The following is a 17,868-nucleotide window of genomic DNA, read 5'->3' as shown; positions in this document are numbered from 1 at the left end:
ACAGGACTGGAAAAGGTCAGTTTTCATTCCAATCCCATAGAAAGGCAATCCCAAAGAATGCTCAAACTACCGCACAATTGCACTCATCTCACATGCTAGTAAAGTAATGCTCAAAATTCTCCAAGCCAGGCTTCAACAATACATGAACCATGAACTTCCAGATGTTCAAGCTGGATTTAGAAAAGGCAGAGGAACCAGAGATCAAATTGCCAACATCCACTAGATCATTGAAAAAGCAAGAGAGTTCCAGAAAAACATCTGTTTCTGCTTTATTGACTATGCCAAAGCCTTTGACTCTGTGGATCACAACAAACTGTGAAAAATTCTGAAAGAGATGGGAATACCAGACCACCTGACCTGCCTCTGGAGAAACCTATATGCAGGTCAGGAAGCAACAGTTAGAACTGGACATGGAACAACAGACTGGTTCCAAATAGGAAAAGGAGTACGTCAAGGCTGTGTGTTGTCACCCTGCTTATTTAACTTATATGCAGAGTACATCATGAGAAACGCTGGGCTGGAAGAAGCACAAGCTGGAATGAAGATTGCCGGGAGAAATATCAATAACCTCAGATATGCAGATGACACCACCCTTATGGCAGAAAGTGAAGAGGAACTAAAGAGCCTCTTGATGAAAGTGAAAGAGGAGAGTGAAAAAGTTGGCTTAAAGTTCAACATTCAGAAAACTAAGATCATGGCATCTGGTCCCATCACTTCATGAGAAATAAATGGGGAAACAGTGTCAGACTTTATTTTTATGGGCTCCAAAATCACTGCAGATGGTGACTGCATTCATGAAATTAAAAGATGCTTACTCCTTGGAAGGAAAGTTATGACCAACCTAGATAGCATATTGAGAAGCGGAGACATTACTTTGCCAACAAATATCTATCTAGTCAAGGCTATGGTTTTTCCAGTAGTCATGTATGGATGTGAGAGTTGGACTGTGAAGAAGGCTGAGTGCCAAAGAATTGATGCTTTTGAACTGTGGTGTTGGAGAAGACTCCTGAGAGTCTCTTGGACTGCAAGGAGATCCAACCAGTCCATTCTGAAGGAGACCAAAGCTGGGTGTTCTTTGGAAGGAATGATGCTAAAGCTGAAACTCCAGTACTTTGGCCACCTCATGTGAAGAGTTGACTCATTGGAAAGACTCTGATACTAGGAGGGATTGGGGGCAGAAGGAGAAGGGGATGACAGAGGATGAGATGGCTTTATGGTATCACGGACTCGATGGACGTGAGTCTGAGTGAACTCCGGGAGTTGGTGATGGACAGGGAGGCCTGGCGTGCTGCGATTCATGGGGTCGCAAAGAGTCGGACACGACTGAGCGAATGAGCTGAACTGAACTAATTGTTTGTATTACATGTGACTTTAAGGGGATTTTTTTCCCCCAACAAAATTATCTTTTAAAATACATCGAGTTCACATTAAGATTTTAATTAATTTTCTTTTCCTAAACAGGCCTTGGGTGTCTCACAATTAAAAATAACCCAGATTTTAAAGTCAGAATCAAATTATTAGAATTGCTTACAAGGCATTCACATGGAAAACAATATGGAGTTTGTTAAAACAGTTTGTTTTTCCTCTGAAGGAAGAAGGTGGTATAAATTGCAATGGTAAAGCCTGTTTGGTTATACCAGTCAGAAGAAAAAATCCTGATTATAAGCTGACTGAGGGCACAAACTGTTGCTTATACAGTTTCTGTTTTTAAACAACAACAAAACACCTAGTGTCTGTGCTCACTCTGGGGTTTGTTTTGTTCATTTAGTAGTTATCTTTTTAGCTAAAACTCTCTGTGAAATCAGTCTTTATCTGAATGACTGAGCAGGAAGGTTGACCAGAAGTCCCACAGCCCCTCCTGGGACACTTCTTCGTTCTTACTAGAGAAATTTGAGATGTAGCTGCCTTTGAGTGAAAAGTGAGAGAATGTAGCATGGCATGGCTATCTAGAAAATGGCCATGGTTTGAAACTCCTTAAAGCCTTTGCATTGGCCTCAGGCCTCAAAAGGTGAGGAGCCTGGGCAGTTAGGCTGCATAGTGTTAAACTTTGGCATCCAGCTCCACTACCGTCCATTGTGCCTAAATAGGTTCTTCTCCATAACCAAAACAGAGAGCACTCGTGCCCACCTTCCTGCTTAACTCATGTCCATATCTGCTTGCAGATAACTGCAGTGACCTGAACTCGGAGCTGCAGAGGGTGCTCACGGGGCTGGAGAACGTGGTCTGCTGCAGGAAAAAGAGTGGCTGCAGCCTCTCGGTGGCGGAGGTGGACAGACACATCGAGCAGCTGACCACGGCCAGCGAGCGCTGTGACTTGGCCATCAAGGTAGGACCCCCCCCCCCACTCCCTCTGTGTGACTCTCAGATCATATGAGGGAAGTGATCAGATTCCTTTCATCTAAAGTGCTGTTTTTCTCGAATATCTATTAGGGGGTGGGTATTTCTGAAAAGGCCATTCAAAAGTCAGGCCACCAGGGAGAATCTGGAGCCCTGTACATTTCTGCTGGGTTGAATCACGTCCGAGAACGTCATTTGATCAATAGTCAAGATCACTGTCTTTGCAAAAATGACTACTTCCTTGGAAGCTATGAGACTAATAGTATTGAACCATGTCATTTTAGTGTGGTTCATCATACAGCGTTCTGAGGTTGTAAGATTAACTTGGAAATTTTATTAAAGCTTTCAGGCTTCTATAATATTATTTCTAGAGTTATCAATTCATGGTGCTAACAAAAGGCCTGAATGAGTCATCTATCGTGAGCATAATAGATTGGGCCTCAGTCCTGCCTTTGCTGTGCATTCACCTTGGGCTTCCCTGGTGGCTCAGATGGTGAAAAATCTGCCTGCAATGATACAAGGAGGGAGACCCAGGTTTGATCCCTAGGTAGGGAAAATCCTCTGGAAAAGGTAATGGCAACCCACTCCAGTATTCGTGCTAGAGAATTCCACGGAAAAAGGAGCCTGACAGACTACATACAGTCCATGGGGTCACAAAGAGTCAGACACGACTGAGTGACTTTGACTCGCTGACTCATCTTACTGCTTAGGGAGCACCAAGTGAGAAGAATTGGCTGTATCTGCACAAACTCACCTTGAACCATGGGAACATCAAGTCCTCTTGATAGAGGGCCTCTGGTATCTTTATATTACTTCCCTAGAGCTTAGTGACCTAGGCACTAAGCTGAAAAGTTCACACTGAAAAGTCTGAAAGGAGCCTGTGTCAAGGGGAAAGGTGATGTTCTCTGAAAAATGAGGACTAAGGGCCCAACTTTCTATTGACAGGAATCCTGGATTTCACAGAAGAGCTGTGGTATCTCGAGGTAAACCATGATTCATGTTAATAATACATCTGGTTTCCCATCTTTATTCATCACAATTATAAATATATAGCTGATGTGGTTTAGGGGAAGCAGCCACTAGTGTTTTTCTCTCTGGAATCTCCAGGCCCTGTATATGATTGTAATGTCAGCATGGGTACTAGCCCAAGCCTTAGCATCAAGGGGAAGAGGAAGCCACAGGTTTCTGCCAACCAGCAAAGGACAGAGCAGGCCCTAGAGTGGGATTGAATAGGGCAGAAGTCTCTGATTTGAGAGGAAGGACAAAGCACTGCATTTGGAAGTGGCAGCAAGATTTGGGTAACTGTCCTCATCAGGGCACCAATGTGAGCATCCAAGAGCAAGCACCCTGTGCCAGCTAAGTCACTTCAATCATGTCCGACTCTTTGCAACCCCGTGGGCTGTAGCCCGCCAGTCTCCTCTGTCCATAGGATTCTCCAGTTAAGAATACTGGAATGGGTAGCCGTTCAGTTTTCCAAGGAACATCCCAACCCAGAGATTGAACCCCAGTCTCTTACATCTCTTGCATTGGCAGGCGGGTTCTTTACCGCTAGAGCCACCTGGAATGCCCTGCACCCTTAGGCCACCTATTTCCTGTCACATCTCTTCATTGCCTTCTACCCCAACAGGGTAATTCCACCTCTTCCTTCCAAATCATTTGGGGTGTGCTTCCTTTTCCAAAGGACAGTAATCACGAATGAATAGTTTCTGAAAGTGAGCAGAAGGAGTTCTTCCTTTTCTTCAAATTTATATATGTTTCTTCTTCATTAAATACTGATATTTTCAGTGAGTTTAAAAACAAAAAAACTCTCCAAGTACTATCAAGATACTATTCTTTTTAAGCTCATAGCTGTCGTGTTAATTAAATCCCTGCTGTCTTAGAAACCTCTACAATGAGCTCCCTCTTTTCTGTGTCACTGAGGTTTATTTTCATCTTTCGTATCTTGGGATTGAACCTCATTCACACCTTCTGGTTCTGATACGACCCTAAAACCTGGAAGTGGTGATGTCACCCATTGTATCGCTAAGCTGGAGCATGGGAAACCTGTGATTTAGGAAATTTCAAGTTAGATCTTGTATGCAGTCTGCAACTTCGCCTTTGCTTTATCAGGATCACTAACTGGCTTGCCATCTGGTTATGTGTATTCACCGACTCTGGAACGTGGGTGAAGGAGATAAATGTCTGTGTGGCTGTTCCCACTACAGACAGACTTAAATACCAGAAAGAGACTGTGTTTTTCTCATCAAGGGAGACTGCGGGGGAACACAGACCATAACCCAGGCCGTGACAGAGCCTCTTCTGAAAATGGGGAGAGGGTGACTGGGGGGATCGCCCATCTTGATTACTTTCTGCAGGGAAGTGAGCGTGGAAGCCACCCCTCTGTGGACAGTCGCACACGACTAGCCTGTGTTCTCCCCTTCCCCTTTTTCCCAGGGAACTCACTTGCCTTGTCTCCGTGGCTCTGTTTTCCAGACAGTGGAGGAGATCGAGGGGGTCCTCGGCCGGGACCTGTACCCCAGCCTGGCAGAGGAGCGGTCCCGGTGGGAGAAGGAGCTGGCGGGGCTGAGGGAGGAGAACGAGAGCCTGACAGCCATGCTGTGCAGCAAGGAGGAGGAGCTGCACAGGACCAAGGCCACCATGAATGCCGTCCGGGAGGAGCGCGACCGGCTGCGGAGGAGGGTGAGCGCCGGCCCCTGGCGGGGAGGCCGGCCCACAGGCCAGCTGCTTGAGCCACGGGCACCCTGAGGGTTCGGTGGCATTTCTCCTCTTGTGAATCACCATACCTTTCCGGGTATGAAGTCATTCTTGAGAGTCATCTGAAAGTGCTGAGGCGGGCAGGCAGGATTTTTTTTTTTTTAAACACTCTTCTCTGCAATCAGGAAATCTTCATGGATGCTAAAATTTATCCTGGCACAGTGATTCTCAGCCATTCTCTGGGTACTCACATCTTCCCCAAGCTCAGATAAAAGGTTCTAACTTTAAGGTAGGCAAATAATTTATAATTTGCAAAAATATAAAGAATTTCCACTTTGCAGGTTCTTGTGATCATGTTTCTTTAGATTTATAGTACCTGCTCTTGTATATCCATACTGAAGCTAATATGAAATGTCCTTTAGACTCATTAAAGTTAATGTGAAAAAGTCACTCAGTCATGTCTGACTCTTTGTGACCCCATGGACTATAGTCCATGGAATTCTCCAGGGCAGAATACTGGAGTGGGTAGCTTTTCCCTTCTCCAGGGGATCTTCCTAACCCAGGAACCGAACTGGGGTCTTCTGCATTGCAGGCAGCTTCTTTACCAACTGAGCTATCAGGGAAGCCCATTAAAGTTAATAATCCTATATATATCTCTGTGTGTGTATGTTCTGAGTGTGTGTGTGTAATTCCTGGTAGTCACCTCTGCCTGCTAAATGGCCCTATGACCCAAACAGGTTTGAGAACCACTTTGTTTGGTGGTTGGTTGGAAATACAACCATTACTAAAGGAGTTGATGTTTCAGGATAAAAATGTTTGGCAGAGTTGTTAAGCACTCACTTTTCCAAAGATAGAGTTTTTTCTTAGGAACCCACAAGTATTTCTTTGTTTGGCTGTTAATTTGATCTGTCATTGGACTGGAGGTAAAGCAATGAATTCTTCAGTCAGAAACAGTTCCCTTTGAACTTCGCTTTGAATTACTAGGCCTGCTTTATTTACTCTTTCTCCATTGTGGCAGAATTAGAAGCTTGCTTTCTGTTGTGCTCTGACTGGTGATTTTGTGCACAAAGGAGGAAAAAAATACATCTTGGTCTTACCATCGCTCTTTAACTTGCTTCACGAAGATCAGTGTGTGTACACCATTCTGTTTTTAATCCCCACACAGTTTTCATATTTGCCATTGTGTGTGAATATGAAAGAAAGCCCTATCTTTGAATGTTATCAACGCTTTTCCTCATTTATGGCTATTGCCAGCATTTCCTAATGCTCATATCCGAATGTTATTTTGTCTAAAGTCACATGCATAAGCTTATTTTCAGAACCCAGCTGTATCAGATACCAGTCCTGGCAACGGCAGGTGTAAATCATTGCAGTCAGCAAAGACTTTATCTGGGCAAGCTGAGGACACTTACTTAGTGCTAAGGCCCACAGCACATGTAATTTCCTGGGTTACACTCCCTGATTATTATGACTAATGCCCTAATTAGGTGTGCTTGCTTTTAGCACGCACATTCTGTTGGTGCTTACTTTGTGAAGGAAATGTTGGTCTTAGGCCTAATTACATACTGTGGTTTAGAATAAGTTTCCTCCTCGAACTTACGATACTAAAGCACAAGACAGCACTTGATTGTGACTAGCAAAGGAGAAAAAACCAGTTTCCCTTCACTGAGTATTCTCCAAGCTCTGGAGGTCAGTCTCAAGGACAGCAGAGTCTAATGGTGTCACACTCTGCGCCAGGGCTCAGTGACTGCTTGGGGCCACAGCGTGACCCCCCCCCCCCAAAGCCACTGTGAGTCTCTGGGAAGTTACCTACACTCTCTGTGCCTCAGTTTATTCTGCTATGAAATGGGGATAATAATATTACCCAGTGCGGGAACACTATGTAATCCTCATGAATTATCTAAGTGCTTGACTAATGCATGGCACATAGCAGCTGCATAGAAACTATCAGTAATTGTTTGGGGTGAAGTCTAGAGTTACCTGTTTAGTAGTCTGGAAAGATTAACACCATACCACATTTTTTCCCTAAGAATCCGTATAGATCTGAATTTGTAGATGGACATTGAATAACTGCACGGACACACAGACACACATACATTGTACTCAAAACTTTTATTCTGATCACATTTATTATCTTGTAAGTTCTGTAGTTAATACAATTTTATATCAATGTATATGTTTATATTTTAATTACCTCCAAATAAAAATATATTAGGGAACTTGTTTGTCTTCTTCAACTGGAAATTCCCAGTTTGTATGTGTACCCATGAATTAGATTTATTTCTCTTTATTCCGAGACAGTTGTGGGTGTCAGAATCTGCTCAAGGCCACTGAATGCCAGTTTGCTAGCTTTTACATGCTGGATGACCTCTGCCTACCATGACCCAGTGTATTTCATTTCCCTGAGGAGAAATCTGTCTTTTGTGCCTGGCTGTCTTCTCCTCATGAGGTACAGCTCTGAGGAATGACTGAGGTTTGGTCAGTTCCATCCTTGTGGTTCCACGTGATAACATGGCTGGTTTGCCTTTGTTGTCTTTCTGGCCACTCAGAATCCACAGTTCATCAAAGTTGCCTGGAAATCAGTTTTGTTTTTTTTTTTTTCATTGCCCACATTCACTGTATAGAATTTGAACTGATCAGATCAATAGGATTGGTGCTTACCCCCTTGCCTGTAATTAAACAGAGTGCTCTCAGTAGATTTTCTGAGCCTTGTACATGATTTAATTAAATTAGACCTTTAATGTCAGTGAGCAGATTGGGCTACTTGGCAGAGCAGTAACTAAGGAACAACAGGCAGACAATTTTTATTATTGGTCCCAGCTCATTATTAAATGAGATAATCATTTATTTCTGCATGCTCTGTAATAGAACCACTCATTTCCTCATGCATAAAGAAATGAGTTTAATTTAGGCAAAGTAAAATTAATTACCCTAGAAAGGGAAGCACTTGGCTTTTCATTCATTTATTCATTTTGTAAACATGACTGGTCGTCTCCTCTGTGCTGGGCAGAGGAAATATACTGATGAATGGGATATAGTCCCTGGCCTTGAGGATGTTTGGCAGACAGGCAAGTAAACAGGTCTTTACAATAGTTGTTGTTGTTGAGTCACTAAGTTGTGTCCAACTCTGCAACCCCATGGACTGCAGCATGCCAGGCTTCCTTGTCCTTCACTATCTCCGAGTTTGCTCAAACTCATGTCCATTGAGTCAGTGATACTGTCCAACCATGTCATCTCATCTCCCTTTTCTCCCCTTGCCTTCAGTCTTTCCCAGCATCAGGGTCTTTTCCAATGAGTCAGCTCTTCACATCAGGTGGTCAAAGTATTGAGCTTCAGCATCAGTCCTTCCAATGAGTATTCAGGGTTGATTTCCTATAGGAATGACTGGCTTGATCTCCTTGCAGACCAGGGACTCTCAAGAGTCTTCTCCAGCACCACAATTCAAAAGCATCAGTTCTTTAGAGCTCAGCTTTCTCTATAGTCCAACTCTCACATCCATACATGACTACTGGAAAAACCATAGCTTTGACTATGTGGACCTTTGTTGGCAAAGTAGTGTGTCTGCTTTTTAATACACTATGTAGGTTTGTCATGGCCTTCCTTCCTAGGAGCAAACACCTTTGCATTTCATGGCTGCAGTCACCATCCGCTGTGATTTTGGAGCCCAGGAAAATAAAGTCTGTCACTGTTTCCACTTTTCCCCCTTGTATTTGCCATGAAGTGATGGGATCAGATACCGTGATAATAGTTTTTTGAATGTTGAGTTTTAACCCAGCTTTTCACTCTCCTCTTCTAAATCATAAGAGGTTCTTTACTTTCTGCCATTAGAGTGGTATTATCTTCATATATGAGGTTGTTGACATGCCAACTGAAAGGGAGAAGGAACACAGAAGACACCCTGAGAACTCACAGAAAGGATCAGCCTCTCTCAGTTATGCATTTTTTTTTACCTAATTGTTTAGATCAACTGCCATGTAACATAAATGGTCAGTGTGTTCCTCAGATAGTTCAGTAAAGCAAACTGGATGTGACCACAGGCTCATGAATCTGTGTCCCATTGAATCATAGCCCTGAATCTGAAACAGGTGACACACATTCCTTCTTCAGAACGTCCTGCGGTCAGTTATATTTTATTATAGCAAAAATAGATGAATATAAATCAGAACCAGCCAAACTAAGAGACACATAGGTGACATCTGAAAGAGGTCTGAAAACAAATCTCCCAGCTGTCGTCTTCCCCTGGAGTCCTAAAAGCTTTGCTCTGTGATGTGTGGCCACAGACAGAGGTTTGCCAACCAGGGAAGTTCAGGCAAGCTTTAAAATCTAGGGTTCTTATTGGAGCTGAATTATGTAAATGTGATTGATTGAATCCTTGGCCTTTGAACTCATTTCCCAGTTCCTTCTCCTGGAGGGGTATCAGGCTGATGCCTTTGGGCTGCCTTTGTGAGTCTGAAGGGGTGGCGCTGCACTGCACCCCTGTGGTCACTCTCGTGCAGAAGGAGTCTTGTGGGTGTGAGGGTCCAGCACAGCCCTGCTCGGGCCCCTGTGCACACGCAGGTGTGGCCCTCATTCCCGGCGCTGTACTCAGCGTCCTCCTGTGTCAGCCCGAGACCCACTGCTAGAGCCACCGGTTCCGGATCCACTGGTGCCTGTTTCTGACTACTGCGCTGCTTCTGAACACCCAGTCGAATCCGCCTTCAGTATTCACCCAAGTTATCGCCAAGGGAACTCGACAATCAGTGTTCATGCTTAAGGGGGCTAGAGAGAGAGAGAAGAGTCTAAATTAAATGAAAAAGCCTGCTGAGAAAGATTAATGACCTTAAAGGTTGACCATGTGTTTTATCATATCCTTCTTTCTACTAATTAATTCATTTATAATATATACTTATTATTAGGCTGCCCACCCCTGCTGGGAGATAAGATGTAGCGCGTCAGGCTGAGGTGTCCAGAGCCTTGTCTGCCTCCAAAATGGCCATTCACCGCATCTGCCATTGTAGGCTACGCTGGGGCTTTGCAGGTGGCTCAGTCGTAAACACTTCACCTGCAGTGCAGGAGACCTGGGTTTGATCCCTGGGTTGGGAAGATCCCCTGGCAGAAGGCATGGCAACTCACTGCAGTATTCTTGCCTGGAGAATCCCCGTGAACAGAGGACCCTGCGGGCTACAGTCCGTAGGGTCGCAGAGTCGAACACGACTGAGCAACTAAGCACAGCACAGTAGGCTACATCAGTGTCGCTCTGAAATATTTAACTAAAAATCAGTAACAGCGGAGATATTTCTGGAGGTGAAATTGTTGACGCTTTTCAGAGGTTAAATAAAGCTTCCTTTCCGTTTTGCCTTATTTGGCCTTAGATCTCACGTGACCTCTTCCCACTTTGCCTCCCGCTCTGTGATACTTTTTTTGTCTGGATATTGAAAGTACAGGACTGCAAAATAGTACTTCATGTTTACTGTGAATTTTATTTAGATTATAGTGAATGCAGATCAATTTCCTAATAGTTATGGGGGCAGGGATTAAGGACCTACCTAGATCAAAGGGTACTTGAACACTTTTACAGTGCTGTAGTTTATTTTTCTAACAGATGTATTCTTAGTTATGTGTTGTTTAATATATAGAAATAGATACATACAAGAGGAGCTAATATGCTAAAATATTAAGAGGCCAAGTCTAGGCCCTGAAAAGAGTCATATATTTTCTTTCTACTTTTCATTAATTTTCAAATTGAAGAAACAAAAAGTAAAATATGAATTATGGAACGTGATCGGCATTCCCAGCCTTAATAACTTGATATCCACACAGAAGCAGTTATTCTCTTTTGTCCTTGATGGAAATTTGTTCATATCTTACCTTTTCTATTTCCTCTTAGGAGTTTCTTTATATGAGGAAGAAGATGCCAATATTTGCTAAGTTCAAATTCATAAAATACTTATTTAAAAAAAAAAACAGCAACCCTGAGCTGAGAGGAGGGCGATCTGGTCCAGTCTTCTCCTTCCACCTCAGTTTGGGGGTCCCAGCTGGCTCTTCTTCTGTGTGACTGAAGAGGATAGGATACACAGTGGTAACAAACCAGCCTCCCAAATGAAAAGCATATTTCCTGCTTGCACTGCACAGCCAGTACAGGTCTGAAGATGAGCACAGAGCTCTGCTCCGTGTGTTCCCTCAGGAACCCAGGGTGGTGGTAGCCTGTTCCCTAAAACATCACTTGAACAGACTCCTCATCTGAATGCTTCTGTTCACAGCCCATGGACCAGAGCTAGACAGATGCTCCGCCTTACCGGAGAGGGGCTGAGAAACAGGAAGGAACAGTGTGTTGAGCAGTAAATGCTCCAGGCGACTGCATTGCTTTGAGTGTGATACCAGGTAGACTTGGAGGGGAACGCAGGTGCCAGAGAATCAGGCAGTTTCACGCATCCATCCTGGAGTGGCTCAGAATATGTGTGACAGCGTCACTGGGAAACTCTTCCAAAGGATAGATGCTCGGGCCCTTCCATGAGCTATGAATCAATGAATGGGCTGTAGGACCCTCACACACTTCCCCGTTGTGACCCTAGCAGAACCCAGACAGTAAGCGGAAGGCAGTATCCTTCAGTCACCCACCGTGTGTGTTCCGAAAGCCTCTCCAGACATCTTTACTCGCTCCCCACAGGTGGAGTGAAAAGGGAGAAAACCCCCCACAGCCTTTCTGGCACTTTCTATTCATGCCTCACCCGCTTCTCCAAGGGCCACGGTGTGGTAGTGACGAGCCCTGCTTCTGAGACAGGAATGGTTCCCACCCCTGTCTTCCACTCATCAAGGTCACATGAGTGTAAGAGGGGGTACAGAGAGGGCTCTGCGTGTTCTAGAATCTGGGAGGACACAAGATCCCTGGGAATGCAGAGGCAAGGAGGCATTGCCCGGGGTGGGGGAGAACTTCCCGTGCTCGTCTGTTGAAGGAAAATAGTTTTATAAGGTGCCACCTACCAATGCATTTTTTTTCAGTGCAGTTTTGATTGTTTATTTTTAAGGACCTGTTAATAATATTGATAGTACTAACATTCTTTAACCACTTTTAGACTAAACAAACCCCTCTTGTACTAAAAATAGATACCTTTGAAGCAAAGCAGGATGGTAGATCCTGAATTATAATGCTGAATATGTTTTGAGCATTTACTAGTGATGAGTGATGATGTATGCACATCTCATTTAACCTGCACCGTAATTCTAGGAGAGGTACTATTATACCCTTAGACATGAGAGGCTTGCGGAAAGTTAATGATCCTGGTCTATGCTGACATTAACTCTTAACACCAAAACAGGCTCTGGTAGCCTTGCAGTGGGGTGCAGCATTCACTTTTCTATTGTTTGGACTCCTTTCCTATGTTCTGTCTGCTTTTCCCCATATCATCTCCTGCTTCTACCCAGACGGGAAGTAAAGCATCCTCTCTTACATAATATGGGTGGCAGACTCCTTAGGGCACGACACATCAGTGTCCCTCGTATTCCAAAACAAAAGCAAGTGAAGACAAAACAAGTTTGTTGCATAGAGAAGTTGTCTGTGCACATATTTATCTTGATGTTTAGCCTGACAGAACATTTTTGGCAATACCTGTCTCCCCTCTTTTCTGCACAAAACTCACAAGAACCCACAAAACTCTGGTTTTCTCATGTCTTCTTTGAAAATAGTTTCTAAATGGGCTCTGTGCACACCTATGCCGTGGAAATTGTGAAGCAGTCTTTTTAGTTGTGGGTACCAGTGTTGGCTTACCCATCCCTGTCTCCCTCCTTCAGCCTCCACTCCAGTGAGGAAGTCCAGCTGGTAAAGGCAAACTCTTGGCTGTAAAGCAAGTAGCCAACAACATTTGTTTGAAAGCTGGTCAGAAATTAGGAAGACAGCCAAAGCACTGACCTTTTTCCCCGATGCAGCCACTTAGATAATCCGGTCCAGGTTCCTTCGTGGGCTTTCAGACAACAGAACAAGGTACACCCATCACCCTTCAGAGAACAGAAATGCAGCTGAGTTTGCTTTCCTCCTTACATTCTATAATCTCTTCCTCTTCTGTTTCAGCTGACCCAAAATTGCCATGAACAATAAAATACTATTTTGCTGAAACAAATCACATTTGTAGGAATAAGTGTATATTTTCTATAAGTAAAGTCTGCTTTCTCATTTGCTTGAGGGCTCCGAGAAAGAAAAGTCTTATAAAATCTCCAGTGGGAGACAGTGGTTCTCTGCCAAACACAGCCCCAAGCCCAGCATCGAAGGAGGCTGCTTTCTGAGGCCTGCCCAAGCTCACCACTGCAAGCTCATTCAGCAGAACTTTTCCAGCTCAGCGGTTCTCAGCCCTGTCCAGTGTACAAATCATCTGTCTCCACCAGCTCCATTGCACAGCAAAATTATGAATTACAACCTAATTGTCTGAAGTTACAGCTGCCCAAAGACCACTGCTCCATACCGTCAGCGGAACACAGACTTGTTCCTTTGTGGCTAATAGCAATGCTTCTCCTCCTGCTCAGGGGTCCAGTGCCACCTCTCCTCCCTGCCTGTCACTCATCTGTGCCCCACGTTCTCAGCTGACTCCGTCAGAGGGCTTGGGCGTCTGTCTGAGCCCCTGCAGTCGTCCTGGGGGAGCGCAGGCCCTGCTTGCAGCCACCCTCACCTCCCTCTCGGTGACCTGAGCCCTTTCCCGAAACCCACTGCTGTGACGCCTCAACAGCTCCAGCCCGACTCTCCGTCCTCATCAGCATCTGGCTGCTGCAATCTCTTATGGCCCTGAGCACCTATCTTTATATTTACTTCCTTTCATTTGTTTGTTTTCATCTGGCCTGCAGGGCCCAGAGATAAGCTAATTACATCCCTCTGTTAAAGCAGACACATTGATCGTGAAAAAGCCCGCTTTTATTTATTGCTTTTCTCTCCCACTCTCTCTCTCATTTTACGTATGTCCTTATACACAGTGTTTGGTGTGGTTTTCATTTCCATCCATTGGGTTGTGCTGCAGACTTCTTTCTTTGTTTTCCTCGAGCACTCTGAATTTAAGGTCTGCCCGTGGTGCCACGTTCGCGTGAGGTCAAACAGCCTCCTGAAGTTCTGTAGTGTCCCCACCACATTTTCCATGCCCAACATCCAGACCTCCCACTGCCACAAACAGTGCCCCGGGGTATAGGCCATGCCTGCGTCCTCTTTGGTCCTGTGTGGGAATTTCTCTGGAATGCATGGCCAAGAGTGAGGCTGCAGAGTCCTCACAGGCGCCTCAGGGCACGTGCATGTGCGTGAAAGTGAAAGTGTCAGTGGCTCAGCCGTGCCCACTCTTTCTGACCCCATGGGCTGTAGCCCGCCAGGCTCCTCTGTCCATGGGGTTCTCCAGGCAAGAACACTGGAGTGGGTTTCCATTTCCTCCTCCAGGGGATCTTCCTGACCCAGGAATCAAACCCCCGTCTCTTGTGTCTCCGGCTTTGGCGGGTGCGTTCTTTACCGCTGCACCACCGGGGAAGCCCTTATCCTGACAGTTTTTGTGCTTATCATTTTTCCCTTTATCCCATTCTTTTTTGCAATGTAGTTTTCTTGTTCCTGAAAAGCTTCTGTGTCCTTGGGAAGTTCTTTCAGCCAAGGTCTGCTGCTGCTGAGTCGCTTCAGTCGTGTCTGACTCGGTGCGACCCCACAGACGGCAGCCTACTAGGCACCCCCATCCCTGGGATTCTCCAGGCAAGAACACTGGAGTGGGTTGCCATTTCCTTCTCCAGTGCATGAAAGTGAAAAGTGAAAGAGAAGTTGCCCAGTCGTGCCCAACTCTTCGCGACCCCATGGACTGCAGCCTACCAGGCTCCTCCGTCCATGGGATTTTCCAGGCAAGAGTACTGGAGCAGGGTGCCACTGCCTTCTCCCAGCAAAGGTCTATAGGTGCTTAATTCTTAATCTTTGAGACTGTCTTTCTTTTTGCCCACACTCTTGACGATAGGTGTATAGTTTCCTGTTGTTGCTGAGACAAATTACCAGTCAGTGACCTAAGATGACATGGATTTATTATTTCCTGGTTCTGGAGGTCAAACGTCTGACATGCGTCTCCCTCACTAGAATCAGTGAGGCATCAGGGCTGTGTTCCTTCTCGGTTGTTTCCTGTGATTCCTGCAAATCCCCTTCTGCCATGTGAGGTGATTTATCCACAGATTTCCAGGATTTGGGTGTGGACATCTTTGGGGCCATTACTCAGGCTGCTATAGTAGTCTAGCTACATCTTGGGTTTTCAGGTGACAGTTTTATTTGGCAATATTCAAGGTTGTATTGAGGCTGACACTCTGTCAGACACTGTTCCACGTGTTGAATACAATAGTGAGTGAAACAGACCAACATCCCCGCCCTCAGAGCTTAAGCAGTCTCTCCCACCAGGCAGCTTCAAGATTCTCTCTTTACCCTTTCCCTTCCACCTACATTTGCAGTACAGTGTTTCTAGATAGGCAGTTTTTTCATCCTCTTCTTCCGGTTAGCACCAGCTGCATAACAAACCACCCCAAATATGCAGCCCCGAAAGAATCGTTTATGACTATCTGCATGTTTCTGGGGATGACTGGCCTCCAGTGGACAGTTCTCTCTTGGGCTCAGATGTGCTTGCAGCCAGAGGGTGGCCGTGGCCAGTCATCTTGAAGTCATGCTTCCTTTGTCTGGTGGGTAAGGCTGACCGTTGTCTGGACCTCAGCAGGGATTGTTGGTCAGAACACACACAAGCATCCTCTCTGTGTGCCCTGGGCTTCCTCACGGCAGCATGTTTGGCTAGTAAGGGCCAGCAGCCCGAGAGAGAGGGAGGCAGAACTGTATTGCCTTTTCTAACCTACCCTTGGAAGTTACGTGGCATCACTATCACAACTTTCTGTTGATCAGATGCAGTCTCAGGCCAGGCGTGTGCAAGGGGAGGGGAACTGGAGTTCACCTTTTTAAAATGTGTTTGTTTTTGGTTGCACTGGGTCTTTGTTGCTGCACTTGGGCTTTGTCTGGCTGTGGCAAGTGGGAGCTGCTCTTCGTTCCAGAGCGCGGGCTCTTGTTTGTGGGCTCAGTAGTTGTGGCCCGCGGGCTTAGCTGCTCCCGAATGTGGAATCTTCCCAGACCAGGGATCAAACCCATGTCCCCTCCGCTGGCAGGCAGATTCGTATCTACTGTACCACAAAGGAAATCCTGGAGTCCACTTTTTGATGGAGGGCCTATCAAAGCATTTGCAGACATATCTAAAAACTTCCACAACTATCTATCACCTGACATGATACTTAAGTCTCAGGACTATATCTGGAAAACTTACTTATTTTCTTTTCGAATATTGTTTCTGTCATTTCCTGTGTTCCTGTCCTCTGGAACTCTTTTAGGAGTGGGTTGGAGCCTCTCAATGACACTTGTATTTTTGTGTCTATTTAGCTGCCCATGGTATGTCCTGAATTCTTTGTGCTGTGTTCCTGTTCACTACTTCTCTTTCCAGTTTTATTGAAAAACACTTTTTCTACTCTTCCCAGTCTAGAGCTTAAGCTGATTTCACTTCATTGACTACATTTTCCATGGGCTTTTCTTTTTCATCTGCCTATTCTTGCTTGATACCTGCCTATTTTTATTTCACAATTTCTTATTCTGTACAAAAGTTACTCCTCTTATCTCTTTCCAGGCCCTAAACGCGCTTATTGCGCTGTGGTTTACAGGTTGCTTTATTCTGATCTCGTCTCTGTTGGGTCCGTCTCCTGGTTTGGCCTGTCCCGTCTCATCCTCCTCTCCCTGCTGCCATTCTTGTGTGTCAGTCAGCTCCACGGTCCTGGGCACCGTCATGGGAGGCTTAAGTCTCTTCCAGCTGCCTGATGATATTGGGGAGTTTACCAATTAGATTTCTGGGAAAGAGGGTGGTCTGGCAAAATCCAGACCGGTTTTCACTGTCAAGATTTGTTGTTTAGTCACTAAGTTGCGTCCAGCTCTTTTGCGACCCTATGGACTGTCGCGCACCCAGCTCCTCTGTCCATGGGCTTCTCCAGGCAAGGATACTGGAGTGGGTTGCCATTTCCTTCTCCAGGGGATCCTCCCGACCCAGGGATGGAAACTTCGTCTCCTCCATTGTTGATGGCACCTTCACCACCGAGCCACCAGGGAGCGGTTGCCAGGTTTGAGGGGCAGTGCCCACACTGTGGAGGCAGAATAAGCCTGGACCCCACACTCGGGTCCCGAGGCTGAGGGGCTGGTTTCTCTGGTTTGACTCCCGCACAGCCTGGACTGCCTTCCAGCTTCCTGGAAAGCACCCTCGGTCTGCTCTTCACAGAGGGACCTGGCAGGGAGCCTCCCAACCGGATGCAGGAGTGTCTGCTCCAGCAGCCTGACCCGCCGCGGTCCTGGGTCCTCTCCCTGGATCCTGGCACATTCACTCACGCCCTGCTCACCCCTCCCCAGCTGCCTGAAGCACCAGCTCCCTCCTACCTCTCTAACCTTATTTTTCACTTCCTTTCTGGCACCTGGAGATTTTACTCTTTCTTTGAACCCTGGCAGTGAGTTTCTTTCTCACTGTTCCTTTTTATGCAGCGTTTCTATACACTCTTATTAGGAAGACTGCCTGTTTACTTCAGCCACAGCTGTCATACCCTGGAAATTTTCATTTGTTCTGTATACAGCCACACCCCCCGTCCCCTGTTTGCAGCCCTGCTTCTCATTCTTGTCCTTTTAGTACCTGCCAAGACCACATCTAAACCCTACCGACCTTCTTCTGAGTACACCTTGTGTGCAACAACTCCCCTGTGTAGTTGATAGAATTGGGCTTTTTCCATTCTGTGTCTTTCATCAGTACCCCTCCTTCCACTCTGCCTTTAAGGAATGCGCCCAAGTCTTCTTTCTGCTAATGCCCCAAG

The 17,868-nt window shown here is 45.7% G+C and overlaps 1 protein-coding gene across 1 annotated transcript in view; it reads left to right on the top strand.

Moving 5' to 3' along the window:
* The window catches only part of LOC120852630 (colorectal mutant cancer protein), a 311,627-nt gene that overhangs the window by 228,195 nt on the left and 65,564 nt on the right, over positions 1-17,868 (top strand). Inside the window, exons 5-6 of the mRNA XM_040225966.1 lie at positions 2,163-2,326; positions 4,810-5,016. Coding sequence (XP_040081900.1) covers positions 2,163-2,326; positions 4,810-5,016 — 371 coding nt within the window. The remainder of the gene's footprint in view (positions 1-2,162; positions 2,327-4,809; positions 5,017-17,868) is intronic.

Source organism: Oryx dammah, unplaced genomic scaffold (genome assembly GCF_014754425.2).
Source record: "Oryx dammah isolate SB20612 unplaced genomic scaffold, SCBI_Odam_1.1 HiC_scaffold_26, whole genome shotgun sequence".
NCBI classification, from domain to species: Eukaryota; Metazoa; Chordata; class Mammalia; order Artiodactyla; family Bovidae; genus Oryx; species Oryx dammah.
The sequence above is the reverse complement of the archived record's forward strand: the minus strand, read 5'-3'. Positions and strand labels throughout refer to the sequence as shown.